At 40.2% G+C, this 17894-nt stretch overlaps 1 protein-coding gene across 1 annotated transcript in view; it reads right to left on the minus strand.

Annotated features, from left to right (window-relative positions):
• The window catches only part of LOC306771021 (cadherin-6-like), a 69710-nt gene that overhangs the window by 21602 nt on the left and 30214 nt on the right, over window positions 1-17894 (minus strand). Inside the window, exons 3-6 of the mRNA XM_079260047.1 lie at window positions 14808-15102; window positions 12828-12947; window positions 6367-6534; window positions 4116-4303 (exon numbers count right to left, since the gene is read on the minus strand). Coding sequence (XP_079116173.1) covers window positions 4116-4303; window positions 6367-6534; window positions 12828-12947; window positions 14808-15102 — 771 coding nt within the window. The remainder of the gene's footprint in view (window positions 1-4115; window positions 4304-6366; window positions 6535-12827; window positions 12948-14807; window positions 15103-17894) is intronic.

The raw sequence follows: 17894 nt of genomic DNA on the forward strand, positions 1-17894 counted from the left end.
GTGGTGTTTGTTCCTTTTAAAGCAAGCGGCTTGTTTCGTTATGTATGATCTCTTCCCACAGCTGCTGCACACTTTTGTGGATCCTATCATATATGGACCGTGCATGATGATTATCAGGCTGATTCTCTCATGCTTTTTTATTTTTTCCTGTTGTCAGGGCTGTGCTTTTACTTCCTTTCTAAACTTTTTATTTGTTTTTGAAGTTGTAGCCAGCAAAGGTATCTCCTTATTGATGGAAATAATTGAGGAGCGGGGTATTTTAATGAGTCTGTGCCCAGCGCTGAGCAGGAGCAGCTGGATCAGAGCGAGTTTCCTCGCAGTCTGCCAACTGTACGTATAAAAGGATGTCAGCCTCGTGATTGCTGAAAAGAGACATTGAGATAGTCAAAAAAAAAAAAAAAAAAAAAAAAAAAAATCCAGATGGAACAAGCTGTTTTTTTTCCTTTTTTTCTTTTTTAGCCGTGAATCACAGCATATTATGAGTGATTGATTTTAAACTGGTGTTAAGACTGAGGAAGACAACGTCCTCTGGAGGAATACGTTAATTTCGAATACAAGCAAGAAGCAGTGGCGGGATGACAAACCTATTTCATTTTTAGCCTTTGAATCAGGACTCACTCCCTGAATTCATCAACATCACAAACCGCATCCACCGCCGCACTGCCTTAGCTGCAAAAGGCAATTATGTCATCTTCCACTTAATGACGGCATGATGGAAGAGATCGATCGAAGGCTGCAGAGAGGGCCCTCGAAAAGGCAACTGCCAGATACTGTTGAATACATCAAACACACCACAGCTGAATGCTGCGATCTATACTGAGCATCAATATTTCTGCTTTGGTCTCAGCTGAGAGGCAAAATGAATCCCACTCAAAACAAATGTACTGGAAGTGTGAGCAAGAGCGCGCTGCTGTAAAATCACCGTCCGTCTTCAAGGTGCCAGACGGATCGGAAATAAAAAGTTTCTTTCACTTGTTTCACTATTGAGCGCAAGTTCATGCACTGTTCAATCTTTTTTTTTTTTTGTTTTTGGTTGCTGCTCGTGGAGGGAGGTTAGCTTTGGTTTCTAGGGGAAGTTTTATTCGACAACAAAAGAAAGCACAAACTGAAACTATGAACTCTAAAAATGTTATTAATGTTGACATAAATGTAGCATTTAAAAAAATGAAAAATTCAATGATCCCATTGGAAATATGTAACTTTCTTGTTTTTTTTCTCACTATCTTCTGTTCTTTTACATGTAGTTTTCCACATATAAGAATTGTCAATCTGCTTAAAAGACGTTTGCTCTGAGTCAGACAAAGTTAAGATACCAGCCGATAGCATCAGGATCTGACCATGTGGCATCTTCTCACAGGGTTGCATTAACAACATCTGGTTCCTTTGCTATATTGTCAAGGTGACAGCCTCTCTTTACACTGTATTGCTTCGTTCACTGCTGAAGCATTTAGAAATTTCACCAAAATGGTGAGAGCCTTTCAGTGCTCACCAACTTGCAACTTGTGAATGTCATCAGTGGTCAAAGGTCAAGTTCAACCAAATGCCAGACCGCTGTATCATGTTTTGATGTTAAAAAACAAAACAAAGCACAATCACTAAACCGTGAAATGGACGCCCTGCAAAAGGTGGCTGGCGTCAGCCTGAGGCTGAGTGAGTATCTCACACATGTCGGGGAAGCTTGTTCGTCCTTATTTGGAGACATACTACTGAGAGGACACACCAGGGCAGAGGTCGGGGAAGGGGGGGGGAGTAAAGTTTTCCCTCCTGATCGTGTTACGTTCTCAATCCGATTTGTAAGTAGAATTTGAAAAGTATCTAGTTGAAGAAAAGCATTTTTGTTTTTTTTTAAAGATTTGAATTCACTTTACAAGTCAGAAAAGAACATTTTTTTCACCACTTGTCATGTGACAGAGCTTTCTTGCTGCAGACATCTGCAGAGTTCTGCTTTGATGATATTTGAATGTTAGTGATAAAGCAACAGGATACAAATTAGTTGAAGCTGAATTTATTGTTTATGCAGTGAATATTAAATAGATTTTACATATCACGTGTATTTGTTTTGCACCCAGTGGTCTTAAAAAAAAAACCAAAACTTAAATTAGTCATTTTTCTTCTTAAAGCTTTTTCTGAGCTATAAATGATTTAGAAAACATTTTGTTGATTGAATTGAGAACAGATAAAAATCAAGTCATGATTGAAGAACCAGAAGCATATTAGATTATGATATTTTAAAATGTCCATCTTTAGTATAAACACAGAGAAGTAAACCTTCAGATGTAAAGGTAACATATTTGCACTCGCAGTTATCTAACATCTATTCCAGGTGGAGCTTTTACTTATTGCATAAGACTGGATAATAAAACTCTACGTTGTATTTTTTATATACTTTGACAATGTTATCTATTAAGCTCTAATCTAAACTTTAACCAGTTTTATAAACTTCTTTTTCTTACAGTTGCAGTTCTGCTAATCTGTTCATCCTGCATATAAGCTTAAAAATAACAGATAATTCTGCTGTTAAAGAAGCATAAACAGTATTATTCCGCATGCACAACAACGATCCTCCAACACAGTGTCACTGCATACATACAAGCTGGTAAACCCGTGGATTTCTAACCCCTTCCTATATGCGTGACGTAATTCCCACACTTTCTTACCACATATATGATTTTCATCTTGTTTTCTTTTCATGACATCAAATTAAATTGGCATTTGAGTCTCTTGCGTCAGCCTTACAGTTAACTGTAGTTGGAAGGCGTCACATGAAACACAGTCTCAGTGGGCAGCCACAGCTTGCTCTTGAGAAATAACAAAACATTAAGAGGTCTCTCTCTCTTCTTTTTTTTTTTCAACTTTTTTCTTCTTTAAATGTTCCACAGTAATGGAAGATGAGGCTCAAGTGAGCTGCTGGCTGCTGTAAACGCTTGCAAACTGTAGAGAAGTACTCAATAAAGTACTTATTAAAACAACACAACCTTTTGCCTGAGCTCAGCCGCTCTGTAAACAGAAACAGAGTTGTTTAGGTGTTATTGCTGCAGTAATAGACCGCACTCGCGGTTAACACCAAGAAACTGCTGTTAAAATAAACAAGAACTGAAATCTTGAGGATCACAAGTTTAATATCTTATCTGTGTTTGCTTTTCCGTGTGGAGGTCCTTTTAGGAAGATATTTACACAATGTCTACACAGTGAAGGCTGCGTGTTGGCAGAGCGGCATCAACACTCCTTTTCCTTGTGTACACAAGATGCGTTCAGGCACAGTATTAAACACAACAGCGAAGCTGAAGTGGTTATTCTGCCTGTGTGGCTGGAAAATGGAAACTTATTTGCTCAGTCAGTCGCTCTGAGCTGCTGCATGTTCCTTGGGTTGAAGAGCTTTCAATGTAAATAAAGATGAACATAAAATGTTTTGTTTTGTTTTGGTTTTTTTCATGAAAAAATAAAATCACCAAAGACGGTAGTGTTTCATGTTATTTTTTCATACTGTGTCTGCAGGGTTTCCTCTGAGGAAGCCTCAGGCCCAAAAACACCTAAATCTATCAGAAGGTGGGCACATCCTGACAACAGAATCCAAGTGGGAGGGGGAAAAAAAACCCATAAAACAACAATTTTCATGATAAATACACACATCAGTATATTTTTAATCTATAATATTAAGCATTAAAGGTGGAGTATGTAAGATTTTCAATATTTTCAAAATAAATAAACTAAAAAAATAATTACAATCATAATTAGATGTTTTTTTTTAAACATATAGGTTCCAGTCTGTCCGTATTTGATGTGTTATTAAATTACAAGTTTAATTAATGACAAAGACCCTTCTTAAATGTTTGCCTACCAGTAAAAAAAAAAGTGATTTTTGTCATTTGTCATTAATCAAACTTGTAATTTAATAACGCATCAAATATGAACAGACTGGAACCTACATGTTCAAAAAACTATCTAATTATGATTGTAGTTATTTTACTAGTTAATTTATTTAGAAAATATTGAAAATCTTACATACTCCGCCTTTAAGTGAGTAAATCGTGCTGCAAAAACAGGAAAACTTGAACATATGTTACAATAAAAGTCCTGTGTTCCCACAAAAGAAGTTGAGCAAGAGAGCATCTGACCTTCCTCAGCAAAATGACGCCCTCCTGTGTGCTCCTGTTGGTGGTGATGTCAAACATCCCAGGGCCATCGCTCCCGATGATCCTGTAGTCCATCTCTGCATTCGGGCCAATATCAGCGTCCATGGCCCGGATGATTCCCACTGCAGACCCCAGCTCGTTGGACTCAGGCACTCTGAACTCGTACTGAGCTGCAGACAAAGAAATGTATTTTTGGGATTCAGTGCTGCCATGAACAGAAGAACTGGTCAGCCAGGGCAAGACTGTCAAGACTTTCCAAGGAGGAAGGGGAAAAATAAAAAAACAAAAAGCTAAGAAGAAAAAGGCTCAGGTGGGAGAGTGTCAGATTGTGTGTGCAGGGCCGAGACAACCGAGGTCACATCCTCTGTTTTTCTTTTCAAGTGCAGCTTCTATTTGATCTCACAAAAATTCAACTAATTCACGGAGTGAATCCGTCCTCCCTTTAAACATCTGCTACTCCAGATGAGAAGACGCTAAACAGAACAATATGTGAACAAAAAAAAACAAAAAAAAACAGCTCCACCCATGACAATCAATGACCAAAACATGTCCAACGGCCTTGTTAATGTAAAAAGCAGCAGCATTAGTGGGTGAATCAGAGTGCAGGAATACAAGCGAAGCAGGTCACAAAGAGGCTGAGTCAGAGCCAATCAGAGCAAGGGAGTGAGTGTGTGTGTGTGTGTGTGTGTGCACTAAGTAGTCTTAGATTTAAGGCTGCCATGTTTGTAGATCAGTTGCGGAGCAGAAATCTCATATGCGGTGAAACATATTTCATTTCCAAATCACACAGTTGTCCTTTCACACAAGTTGCAACCGCCATATTGACTCCCCACTTCAAGTTTAGGATGGAACATAAATTCTGGGCCAATTTGCTCAACATAAATTAATAGCCTCTTCTCTGTCTTTTTTCTTTTTTTTTTTTTTTCTTCTTCTTACTTTCTAAGATGATTTCCTGGTTTAAAGGGGGATGAATTGATGGCTGCCTGTCGGCGGCGGCTGCATCTCTTATGCTTAAATAAATAGCTGGACCGCGGGAGGGAGCGGGTGTGATATACACACAGCCTGCGGAGACAAACAGCACTGACACACTAATAAAACATGCTGACAGTGTTTTGGCAACGCCTGAGTCGGCAGGTCTGTGTGACGCTGACACTTGCCTCCAAACACACACGGATCCTCACACACTGAAAGGGATGCACCACAAGAAGGTTTCCCTTAGGCTAACAGGTATTTAGCATCGGGTGGAGAAGAAGAGGCATCACTCCGGCAGACAACAATGATATCGCTTCCTGACACTCTACCTCCTCTGGGTGTCCCATTACAATATCTCTTCCTCTTTCTGCCTCTTTCAGTCCACCTTCCCTTCCCTTCCCCCCAATCCTCACCTCTATCACAAGCTGTCTTTCTGTCCTCACCCTTCCTCTTTCTTCCTCTATCTTCCCCTCCTGTCACCTCCTCCATCCCTGTCGCATCCATCTCCCTCCCTCCTCTGACTGTTCATTCACTGACGGAGCAGCTGAGATGACAGCATCTGCCACCCCCACTGCCCAAGCTGGTGAGAGTGATAAATGGAAGACGGTGGTGGTGGTGGTGGGAATCGCCGCATCCACGTGTTTGCTTTGCGCCGCCGCACTGTACGGTTGGCGTTCGCTGTTACCGAGGGGGAAACGCTACGGCGGCGGTAATCTGTCAATCCAATCTGGCTTTGCCTTCGCCGTGCACTAGATGCACAACAGGGAAAGAAAAGGGAGAGTGTGTGAGAGTTAAAAAGAAGAGGAGGCATAAAGTAAGAAGAAAGATCGATGACTTAAAGAGGAACGCACCAAGGACAACGGTGGCGCTGAGTAGAGAACAGGAGTTTTATGGAGTAAAAGGCAGCAGAGAAAGATTTAATAGCAGGAGATAGACAAAGAGAGAGGAAGAGGAGGAGAGATAAAGCCCAGAGAATGTTCTCTCTTCATTTAATAGGGATTACAGGGCTGATCTGATGCACTTTGCTGGACCCTTCGCTCTGTCATATGGCTCTATATTTAATTATTCGCTGCCTTTAAGAGGTCCGCCTTAGTCGCACAAAACCCGAGCTCCCTGCAATAATCCAAATTCATTTTGAAACTGACACCAGATGGGGGCTGCCTGCCTGGCACCAACTTGCACTGACAAGTGGTTTTCATGAGCGGAGGACTGGTCACTCTGCGTGTGTGCGTGCATGCTAGTCCAGAAGGGCTGTACTCACTCTTGGTGAAGCGCGGCGGGTTGTCGTTCACGTCGGAGAGGGTGATGCTGACTGTTGTGGTTCCTGAGAGCCCTCCCATCTGTCCTGCCATGTCTTTAGCCTGGATCACAACCTGGTAGTTCTCTTTGACTTCCCTGTCCATGCCAGGCAGGGCTGTCTTGATCAGGCCTGAAAAAAAAAAAAAAAAAAAATCACAGATTTCACAAATAACCAAAAAAAAGTGTTTGATCAATCTGTAGACTTATGGGATTTAGTTTCTATTGTATCACTTTAAAAACTTTAAAGTGAGTTTGCAGTAAGCAGTTTGAGAAGTACTGCAAAATCTGGAGTATGCATCTGCTATTCTACAGTCTCATCTTTTTTTCCTTCGTGCAATGTGCCCCAGTGGTCTTAAAACTGCAATGATTGATTGATTTATTGGTTACTATTATATATAACGCTTGTAGTTTAAAATGTATTATATGAACAATAAACAAGATTAAGGTCACTATGCTATTACTTACTAATACCTTTCTAAATAAGCAAAAATGGCTAACAATGCCTTAGGATGTTATGAAATAAACCACTTCTACTTAGGCTACTATGTGCTGGTGACAAAGCATTTCATATGCTTAGTATATGTGGCAGGTGGTTTCAAAACATGTCATTCTCACAGTTGTATTGACATAAATGTAGACAAGGCTTTCCACAGACACTGACTGTCTGCAAAAGCGTTCTATTTTCTCTCCAATAAAAATGTTTGTTATAGCAAATATTACAAAAATATATATAAAAAAAATAAATAAAAAACAGAAAATATAACTTTCCTGGTTTGGATAGTATTGGTGTTTTTGTATCAGTTTGGCTCTATCCATGTTCAGGTAGCTTCACTGTACACTAACCTAACGTTCCTTGTAGCTTGCGACACAAAAAAACTAGCTAGCAAAGCCATCCTTAGTGAAAAGTCTTGATGGTGGGGATTTTGAGCATCTATACTTAGAAATATTTTGTTGTTCATTATGTAAAAGGTTTCTAATCTTACATATTATCAGCTGTTACTAACATTTGTATACTTTCCATTGGATACTTTCTTGGTCCTACAGAGGGATTTTGATCAAGCTAGCAGCAAACGGAGAGTTTGTCAGTCTATGACCAGTTGAAGGGCGCAGGACTGTTAACCCTGGTCATCTATAGCAAAACAATATAAAGCCGCAGATGAAGAATGATGCAGGTTTTTGCAGTGATGTGCAATTTCCTATCACTGTGGGCCTACACAAAATCAATCCACTGATGCGTGTAACACTGGCTTCTTTAAGTTCTATCTCTGAGTGGGCGTTTAGCCCTCTAACCTCCACTGTGTAATGATTGCTCTTCAAAAAATTAATCCATTGTATTTAACATGAACAAAAAACCATGATACAAAATCAGTGACATTCAATCCTGGTAACTAAAGCCAGCTCTAAATTTCTGAGCCGGCAGCTCCTGCATCTTTCATTTTGCAACAAGGAAGAGGAAGAGATAGACAAGGAAGGATTTGAACAAAGGTAGAGTATTAGTGCTACATCATGAACTGATGGCAAGAGGTGGGGGTTTATAAGTTTTTTTGTACTTCTACCCACTCCTTTTCAAATATGTCTGGTTTTGTATTTTTTCTTAATTACTTTATTGTTTGTGGTATGTCCTTTATTGGATATATATTGAAACAAACTTAATCACGCACACGATGAGACCAACTCTTTCACATCTTTTTCTCAAAGCAATTTAAGTAGGCAACCCAAGTTGTGCATTGTTACAGCTGCCACACATTTTCTCTAATTACCCATTTCATTCAGCCTGGAAAAAACACCTCTGGCATTCCCTAGCTGGGACTGGCTTCTTTGCATCACCCTACCTTCATCTGCATCACTGAATGGCTGCCCTATGAGCCAATGTAGATTCACCATATCTCCACACCAGTATAAAAGAACTTTAGGGCCTTCATGCAGTGGCAGCTGTGTGGTGGCTGCAGCTTGCCTTCTTGAGACTGGTTGTGGATGTTATTTTGCACTTTGAAGAGCCTTTACGGCCTCGTGTGCATTATTGTTGCCTTTTTGTGTGACAGTTGAGCTTAGCCTCTTGTTTAGCTGTTTTTCTATCGTTTTGTGATTTGGGCAATTGATGGTACTTGATTGTGTTTGTGCTTTTACAATAGTTTGGGTTTGTATTCAATGTAAACTGCACCACCTGCCCTCCCATTTGGGCCTGTATTGTTTCTTTTTCTTTTTAATGTGGGACAATAAAATTTCCCAAAGCTCTTATTTTCAGTCTGGCACGCTTCTGTTTTATGTTGCGGCCCTTACCCCTAGCGAGCTGGGCCGTAACATGCATTCAAAGAAAACACATTTCTGTAAGCACACCAAGCTAGCTAGTGGTATGATACACAGCTAGCTTGTATTGTTAGCTAGTCTGAGGCAAGGACAACATAAAAGGGCTTAATTAAGCATTCAGTGTTGGCACTGTTATCAGTTTGCATACATATACTCCCTGCAAAATCCTGAAGAGAAAATTGAATACTGGTATGGTATAATAGCTCTCATTTTTCCTTTCTAACAAACATGACAGGTAAATATGTGGTTGCTCGTCCACAGATTTTTTTGGATTTCTGAAAATGTCAAACAAAGAACATATTAAGGAAAATGGTTTTCATTTACTTTGAAGACATTAAAGAAAATAAAAAATTGTTTAATTTTCACTTTGGATAGTGAGATTTTAAATGATTGTTTTAAACAGCTATTATGATTTTCTTTTTTTGGCTTACTCAGGTTATGATTGATTAGAAAAGACTGACCAGCTTTCATATGAAGATTAAACTTTATGCATTTGAGCTGAAGCTAGGTGGACTCTTTAGTAACACTTTTGCTTCTCTATATTTTTATGAGTATTTATTTACTTTTAAAATGTAAGCACTGAAGTTTTCTCAGCCCAAGTCAGTTTTAAATTAGTCTTCAAGATGACACTCTGTCAGAACCTGTAATAAATAAATTAATAAAAAGGGAAGGAGGGGTGAGGGGAATTTTACAGCTGAAAACCAATCCAGAAAAAATGTAAAGACGTAGAGAAATTCAGTTACTTAATTTCCTAAATAAGGTGCCGATACTGATACTGATACCAACGCTATATGGTACCTGCTTAATTTTTTTTCTTTAATTTGGCTTTACCTTGGATGAAACCAAGAAAACAATCCTATACTTTTTGGTGCTACCTGAGCCAAGGTTCCTGCTATGATCCAAGTCAGCAGTCTCACTAAGCACAATATAAGCTCTGTACTCCATATTTGGTAACTTTGGATAAAAGCATCTTCTAAATCAATGCATTATAATAAAGACAGACACAAGAAAGACATCACTGTTTCTCGCATGACATATTTCTAAAAATAAGCACCTGCATGACTTGAATTGTATTATTAATATAACATTTTTGGACAAATGCATTTTCCTCCAAATGCAACCATTTATTTTCTCTTTGGTGTTAAGACTGCTAATGTTCTGGCCTTTCAAGTGCCATGCAGTTGCTTACTTCGTCTTGACACGTTAGATCTCTAGTTTGGAGTCAGGACAGAGTGAAGCAGTAATTGGCAGCACATTCAAAAGGTGTTCTTCATCTCCCATCATCCTGCTGTTAAATCCTGTCTGCTATTACATGTTTTAATTTGAGGCATCACAGCAGAGAAGCAGGTGGGAATAGATACGCAGACACACAGAGTAAATAAATTTCACCCTAAATAAAATGCTTTGACAAACTTCGGCATGCTCTGACTCAAACAGATGATTCACTGCATATCAAACAATAAGGAAGAAGGAGAGGCTGACGTGGTGCATTACTCAGGTTGAGATGGCCTACACTGCTTGAAACGCCATTCTTCCTCCCATACTTAGCATAGGAAAAATGAAATAAAACCTCCCATTCCTAATATCCCAACAATGTGCAATTTATCTCTGTAAAAAAAAACCAAAAAAAACCCCAGCAATCGCTCAAGTTGTGTTGCGGCCAAGAAAACAAATGTATAGCAGCTTCAAAAGACAGAACAGTCCCCATGTCTACCTTTGTTATTGCTTAATGACTACAATCCACACACAAGAGGAGGAGAGGAGAAACAAATCCTGCTTATAATGTGATGTCCAGGCATGTCTTTGTGTAAGAGGGGATGTCAGCTTACATACCACATGTGGGATAAACCATATTACTGTTAATCCCCCCCCCCCGCTAATCTGCAAATGGCTTTTTTTTTTCCTGCTTTTGTTTAAGCAAAAAAAGACTCAAGCGGGATGTGTTCCAAAGCGCACATTAATGATTAAAAGTAGATTTTTAAGGTTGCCACTCTCTCCGCTACAAATCCCCCTTCCGCCCGTCAGCAGATGAGAGTAGGCAGACGTGTTTTTGTTTGTGAAGGGAAAATGTAGAGGACTTCCAGGAGTTATCTTATGATGAATAGTTTTAATTTGCTTTCCTGGTAAACCAGCTCTCCCTCAGCTCACCTCCTCATATTTTGTTTTGTGATGTTTTCCCACAATGGCCACCTCCAGATGGAGAGCGGTTCTGTTCAGCTGTGGGTCACATATGAAGGTGGATGGTGGAAACGCTCGCTATGCGTGTGAGGAGCTGTGCACGTTAGTCAAAAACCTACATCCGTTATGCCTGCTGTGCATGTATTTGAATATTAAAATAGTAAGATATTGAGCTTGTAAATCCATTGACAAATGAGTTGGAGTTTGGATTGTTGCAAGCTTCTTCCTCCAAATTCAGGTTTGTCCAAGTCCAGATGAGAACCTGATTCTAAGACACCATTAGGAAAGCTGTAGAAAGTAAATCTGATATATCAGGTTTCCTTTCTACAGCTTTTTGAGTGGTTTGTTTATGTTTTATGTTTCTTTTAACTGATTTAAGAGTGTAGTGTTAGTACACCATTTTCACAAGCAGCTTTATGTTAGTACGTGAAGTAGTTCTTTGATGAGGAAAAACATAATAACTGCAATGGACATCCACGAAACGGAAAATGAGTCAGCTCTTTTATACCTGAAGCACTGGGAAGATGCTGGTGAATTGTGGAATTTTATTTGATTTTTGACTTTATCAAGTATCAAGTCAAAAAATCACCTTCAGCAAACCCAGAATGTTAAGTTTTGTCTTTAATTCACTATTTATAACTCTTGCCAAATACATGCAAAACAAACTGCAACAAAAATGTGGCTACTTTGATGTTAAGAGTTGGACTCTTACTTTGGTTTTAGACCTACAAGTATTTGAACAGGAGAACACAATCCCAAATCAAACCATCTGATCACAAAGCCGAGGGTTCTGTTGCTTGAAGTCTTGCTGGCAGTAATGATGTAATAAGAAACGTAGGTCTGAAACAGAAAAACCTCTGCTTGTGTCCATATGTTGCACCACTTCCCATTATTTAAAGGTACGAATCAAAACAAAATGTGTTCAAAACTTTTTTATCACTGGCAAACAGGCTAGTAATGTATTTTTTTAAATTATTTTTTATCCAACTTCCAAGTACTGTAAACGTGAACATTTCTTAATATGCAGAAGGTAAACTCAGAAGCAATGAAAAGGTGCGTTTTAGCACACCTGACAGACATGATGATAATTCAAACAGGAATGAAAGAACTTCAAGTTTGTTCTTTTACAAAGGAGTACAGTTGAAAAGGAAACAAATACTGAACAATTAATTGTTAAAGCAACATTTATTAGCTATTCATTATCATTATTTAAACATGAAATCATTTGATTTGTTATCGCATTGTCACCATGTAAACACTTTGAAGACGACACAATCACACACACTGTCTTTATAGTACCTTTGTATTTCTGTATATTTTTTCCAATCCATTTATGTTTTGTGTTTCCTTGTTTTCATTTGAAATGTGTAAAACTTTTATTATTTTACTTTGTGTTGATGACAAAACTTCACTTCAATTTCAGCTACAGATTTGAATCCATTTGTGAACGGGCTCATGTGTATGCTGGTCTACAGACCACACCCTGAGAGGAGAGATTAGTATCTTGTTTTTTATTCCTGTTTGTCATTTTTTCTTGTAATGGGACTAAAGCTAGGTTCAGAAAAAAAGAGCTGACTCTTTGATTCTGCAGGACTGATCAGATGAACGCTTTCGAGGTATCAGACAAATTTCAGCGATAAATTTCAGCCATTTTGGAAAAATGTCTGGAGATGTTTTAACATTAAGGAATACCTTCATATGGAGTTTTTTTTCCCCCCTGCAATTTAATTTCGAACATATGATGCTCTGCAAGATTATTTTTTGGTTTCTCGAGGACACATGTTTGAATAATCATAATGTAATGTCAGCGTGCCCCTCTTCTTTTTGGAACTGGTTGACAGAAATGTGTAGATTTGTCAATGTCTTTCTTTCAAACCAATGTGGAGGCAGGCAGTCTATGCAAACATGTCTGATTATATCATATGAGCTCACACTGACCGGTCTCTGGGTCCACAGAAAAGTACGGCTGGCCCTCCAAGATGCTGTACACCACCTTGGCGCTGTTTCCGTATGTGGCGTCGTCAGCGTCTGTGGCCGTCACCTGTATTACCGAGGTGCCTGGGGGAAGGAGATTCACGACAGTGATTTAGATCAACTCCTCAATACTGCTGAAAAATTGCCGGCTGGATAATTGGTTAAGCTGATGCACCTTCAGATGAGGTGTCGGATCCTCTTCTAATCATGCTTGTGCAGAATGTGACTGATCGTTTCTGTCCCTTTGCGTTACCCAAAGCAATCTTTACTCTGCTACCACTTATATCCTCACACATGATTAATTTTCACAGGTAATCGATAAGTCTTAATGTATTTTTCTAAGTATAGCACTCTAAGCATGCATGCTGACTTTGTGCAAAGCCCCAGAAGCCTATTAACGCATCCACAGATCTAGAGAGTAAGAAGACGAATATTTGAATGATTGTGATCCATTTTCTCTTCCAAAGAGGTTGGAGCCCTATTTCTGTAGAACAAAGGGAAACGGTTAGCCAAGTGCTACCTCCCAAATGGCGCCTTGCGGGGCCAAGTGTTGCCTCATTACATGCAGAGGAAAATTAATTGAGTAGAAATATTTAATGGCAAAGTGGTATAAATATAGAATTGTGCAATACAACAGGATAATGACCTCATGAAACATCTCTACTTTGACGCCATTTGGGATCTGTGTGGGGTTAGAGAAAAACTTCCCTCCTTTAAATTCAATGTCATCTGTATGGATGAGGGATGTTGAAGAGAAAAAAAAAACAGGACCGGGGAACAGACAGAGAAAGACCACGGCTGTCTGATTTGGTGTAAGTGACAGTTCAGAAGGATTCTTGAGAAAGTTCACCCAACCTTGATCGCTAATACCTTTAACTAGGGAATTAGACTCAAAGAAGCTTTTTCTGACGTGGCGGCTCTTAGAAAATATCACTGATCCACATCAGCCATCTCATCGACGACTTTAAGCTTTTCAGAAACGGAGTTTCTGACAAACAGGTCAGGAGTAAGCGCAATTTCTTTCTTTTTTTTTTTTTTTTCCCGCAGACTGTAATCAGTCAGTTGTCACAAGAAAAGCAAGTCTGAGTTGTTCTAGACCGAGAGTCCAGGTGAGCAATGTCAGAGCCGTTAGACTGGAATAACCTCAAAGTGTATGTCACATTTAAAGGAGCAGTGTCTCCATGCAGTCACTCGTGAACACATGCTCTGCCAAGCTGTGACATCACACCTCGGCTGTTGCCATGGGCACCCACGTTGCCCTTAGATAAGTGCTGGCCTCTCTCTCGGGGTTGCTGAACCAAGTGACAACTCTGTCACATGTTTGGCCAGCGAGACCAGCGTCCCCTCAGAAGCAACAGAGCTGAGAGCTCGCTCCATGTTTTCATGCAAGTATTGATTTGGAGCATTTTTTTTTTTTTTTTAAAACATTGTTTACTTATATTTATGAGGTCAGTGTGTACTTTTAGACAAGGAGCAGGAGCTAAAGTGCAAAGAGAATTCAAATTTAACTTGATGCTGAAAAATGAGAATACATGATGACATGAAAACAGTCTCAGGAACTGTTGCTGCTGAAATAGAACCCACAATTATTCACTGCAATGACACAGCTGACAATGCCGGTAATTAAGCTGAATTAAGTCGAATGCTGTTTTAATAAACTACCTTACTGTATTTAACAGATTATCTCCAGCAGTGCTGTGACTGTCAAAGAGACACATCTATTCTGGTCATGAAAACAGCCCCCAGTCTCTTATTTAATTAGTCAGGCTCTTCGTCGTGTCGAGATCATTATGATGATTGATAAAATCCCATTGATCCAGTAAGGCCGCTGTTTTGTAACATCTCTATCCTATTTGATACATAATCCTTTTAACTCAGATCCTCACACACATGAAATGGTCTGCAGCGATGGAGCTGCACCCACGAGGAGCCGATTAAACGTACCGATGTCGGACATTTCTGGCACCGAGGCCATGTATGGGTCCTTTGTGAAGCGTGGCTCATTGTCGTTGATGTCGTGGATCTTGATGATGAACTCGGACTCCCCCTCAAGTGCCTCATTGGTGAAGCGGTTGACAGCCTTGGCATGGAGGATGTAATAGGCCTTCTCCTCCCTGTCCAACCTCTTGGTGGCGTGGATGTCTCCCGATTTCTCATCTATCTTGAAGAGGGTCCCCGCTCCTTCCCCGTTGAGGACATACTTTACACTGCCGTCTCCTCGGTCTGCATCCGAGTGAAGCTGCAAAGAGAACGGAAAAGAGATCATTTCACTCCCTGAAGCCTGAAAACAAGCAATCTGTGGTGCTATTCTCATGCAAAGAAATGTATAATGATACTGTTGCTAGCTGTTATAGCACGCTGGTATGTCAAGCTCAACAGACGCTGCAAGGGGAAATCAAATAATCACAAGCGGAAATGATTACACTTGAGTGACTGTTCATCTTCAAAATGTCCAATAGAAAAAGGGAAACATTGAACGCCTGCGCCGCTTGATTGACAAGTGACTTCAGAGAGGCGAAGTGCTAAAACACCTCCCTGCAATGAACATGTACGAAAAAAGATGCCTGCAAAATCACACTTCAAAACCAAGTCACAGTTTTCCACACAGCTCATCTCCGTGATCTGACCAATCTGGGCTTTGGCAAACATGCACCGACAGCTTTGGTTAGTGTGCTCGGTGTCATTTAACAGATTCATTTCGTCTTTAGTAAACTGTCGTTGAATTATGATGACACATGCTAGTGGCTTCACCTCGCCTCTGTGAAATCCCCATCCTGCCAAGAAGCAAGGCACCAGAGCTTTATAAATCTTCCATTCCCTGCTATTGTTGCACGCGTGTTGTCACGCTTTCTACCGCGGGGGGCACGGTGGCATTTTCCCAGCACAGTAAAACAGAACGCCGGTAGGTCCAAGTCTCTGCAACACCAGCATGACTGAGCACACGTCTGGCGCCTGCCAATCCCCTGACGGATCAGTAACATGCCAAAAGACCCCCAGAGTCCACTCGTCTCTGGAGCTTCTCTTCATTATTTGCTCTCCCTCTCTAGCTCCTGTTTGATTTTTTTTTTTTTTCGTGCATGAACAGCAGCTTAGCATGCTTTGACATTTTAATTCCACCACCAAATCCTCCCCAACATATTTATCTCTTAGAACTCATCAAAAGCTTGTCCAGTCTTCTCCCCTCCCACCACTTCGCTGCTTACTTCCTTCTCCCCAATTCCCCCTTAAATAACTAAAGATACGGTCATGATTGAAGTGGGGCAAAAAGAGCGAAAGAGGAGGGCAGACGTGCTACATGTTGGGAGTAAATCTGAGATCTGTTATTGACGCCTCATTAACTGAAATGAGCCTGAGTTTGATTCAGTCGGCTTCGCCCTTTTGAGCGTGAGCTGCCATGTCCGTTGAGGTTCTTGGCTCCTTGTTGGTGGACAGACTGAGCAGAAGGGTAGGTGGGGGGTGAAGTCCATTGCTGCGGGGTCACGTGGGAGTGCACTGCTAAAGTCTCCCCCTCTCATCATATATTAAAAAGCTTTTCATCCCAGGTGCTCGTAAGCTTTACTAATTCATGCAGTTTTATCAGCCTGGCACATGTGAGACCAACAGCTTTGTGGATTAGCATCTTTAACACTGTTTGGTTTGTCTGCTTGAATGCTGGTAGAAAATGACTGTTTTCATTCCATCCTCTGTCTGTTTAACTGAGCCGGCGGAGTGTGTCGCAGGATTTCAGCAGCGTTTGGTTTTTTTTGGATCTCGAGTATTTCGCTCAACCCACTTGAATTTCGGTCAAAACAACTCCTGTTTTCATCCACGGCAGGAGAGCATCCTGCAGGATTTTATTTGTTGTCTCTTCTGCCTTACACCATGTTCTATCAAACAGTCCACTTCAACGTTATTATCCTCCTGTCGCTGTTACAGCTACAATGTCCTTTTCAATGATTGTCTATCACGCGGCCTTTCTCTGTCTGCTCCACTATTCAGTTAATAACCGTCAAGTTTGCTCCTTTGGGCTGAGATGTGAGATAGACAGCGTGACATGCACTCTGTCGGCTGTCATTTCTATGGAAACAGAGAGATCTTGAGGTTCTGAAGAGTTCCTCCTCAACCCCATGAAGGATATTACAAGGCGGCTCGGAGTATCGAGCTCCAGCGCCTGCGGCTGTAACCCGGTCCCTCCCAGCTGCCCACCTTGCTGGTGAGAAAAATTTACTGCTGCCCTTCTAGTCGAATTAAGAGGGGAAAAAAAAAAAAGAAAAAGGGGAAAAAAAACTCTCCTGGAAATCAATGTGGCAGCCCAACGTGCATTCACAATGGCCCTTTGATCAATTTATATCGAAAATACAATTAAACTGTCACAGGGGGAGAAAAGAAAGCCACATGTGCATTCAGTATGGTCACCAAGAAGCCCTGCCACATCAATACCTAGCCTTTTCTCCTCTGCCCTCCTGTGGTACCAAATCGTAAAAAGGAGGCAGAGAGCATGACGCGATATCCATTAAGACTAGGACTTTTGGTCTTTTTGAGTAAGGGAGGACAAAATCTCATCATGTTGCTCATGCTATAATAAAGCACTTATTTCTTGTAAAAAAAAAAAAAAGTAATGGTAAGGGAGCTGTTTTTATTTCCTCCCACAGCTAGACAAACATGGGAAGATTGAGCAAGATAGGATATGAGCATATTTCCTTAAACTGTCCCCTTCAGTCAAGAGTTGAAAATGTACTTTTGAGGTTATGTATAATCAAACTCATCAGGAAAACTGAGACCTGATTCCAGTAAAAACTTCATAATCTGCATTTGGATTGGAACCGTTAGTTTGCAAGTTGGTTTTAAATGTATATATATATACATATATATATATATATATATGTATATATATATATATATATATATATATATATATATATATATATATATATATATATATATATATATATATATATAACCATTCTTTTATTTCTTGCTTCATCCTCCAGTTGGAAGCGGGCTGAGAAGTGAAGTGACACTCATCAGACATCTGTGTGTGAGAACTTTTGA

This window comes from Telmatherina bonti (assembly GCF_933228915.1).
Source record: "Telmatherina bonti genome assembly, chromosome: 20".
Classification (NCBI taxonomy): Eukaryota; Metazoa; Chordata; class Actinopteri; order Atheriniformes; family Telmatherinidae; genus Telmatherina; species Telmatherina bonti.